Source organism: Antrostomus carolinensis, unplaced genomic scaffold (genome assembly GCF_000700745.2).
Source record: "Antrostomus carolinensis isolate BGI_N321 unplaced genomic scaffold, ASM70074v2 scaffold23461, whole genome shotgun sequence".
NCBI classification, from domain to species: Eukaryota; Metazoa; Chordata; class Aves; order Caprimulgiformes; family Caprimulgidae; genus Antrostomus; species Antrostomus carolinensis.
In genome coordinates this window covers 1-806 of record NW_010293816.1, presented here as the reverse complement: position 1 = coordinate 806, position 806 = coordinate 1, and the positions used below count along the sequence as shown (strand labels likewise).

Below are 806 nucleotides of genomic sequence, written 5' to 3'. Positions count from 1 at the left end.
CTCTCCTGCCATTCCAGGGCTCTCTCCTCCCGGCATTTCTCCCCTGACGCCTCAGGTTTCTCTCATTTGTGTTCTGCCTGCGTTCTTGGCTTTTATTTTTTCCCCCCTTCACACACCACTGGTTTATTTTTTGCATGTCAGCATGTGTGCTCTAACATCCACCATCCCCTCTGAGACTTCAAATTAATTCTTTTCCCATTTTTTTTTTTAACCTTCCAGATCATGTTTGAGACCTTCAACACCCCCGCCATGTACGTGGCCATCCAGGCCGTGCTGTCCCTTTACGCCTCTGGTCGTACCACTGGTATTGTTATGGACTCTGGGGATGGTGTCACCCACACTGTCCCCATCTACGAGGGTTATGCTTTACCCCACGCCATCCTACGCCTGGACTTGGCCGGCCGTGACCTGACAGACTACCTCATGAAGATCCTGACAGAGAGAGGTTACAGCTTCACCACCACAGCTGAAAGGGAAATCGTCCGGGACATCAAGGAGAAGCTTTGCTACGTCGCTTTGGACTTCGAGCAGGAGATGGCCACTGCTGCCTCCTCTTCCTCCCTGGAGAAGAGCTACGAGCTCCCCGATGGCCAAGTGATCACCATCGGCAACGAGCGGTTCCGGTGTCCGGAGGCTCTGTTCCAACCTTCCTTCTTGGGTAGGTGTTGGGTGGTGGTTATGGGGTCGGTGTGACCATAATGAGGAGCTGTGGGTGGGCTTAATGAGCTTGTTCCTCCTCCTCCTCTTTCCCCCAGGCATGGAGTCCTGCGGGATTCACGAGACCACCTTCAACTCCATCATGAAGT

General features: G+C 53.3%; 1 protein-coding gene across 1 annotated transcript; it reads left to right on the top strand.

The window, feature by feature from the left end:
• Positions 1–219: 219 nt before the first annotated feature.
• LOC104517934 (actin, cytoplasmic 1) lies at positions 220–802 on the top strand (the record flags this gene model as incomplete). Its single annotated transcript, XM_010177440.2, has 2 exons — positions 220–658; positions 756–802. Coding segments are annotated over exons 1-2 (483 nt in total), but the record flags the coding sequence as incomplete, so codon positions are not given.
• Between the last annotated feature and the right edge of the window lie 4 nt (positions 803–806).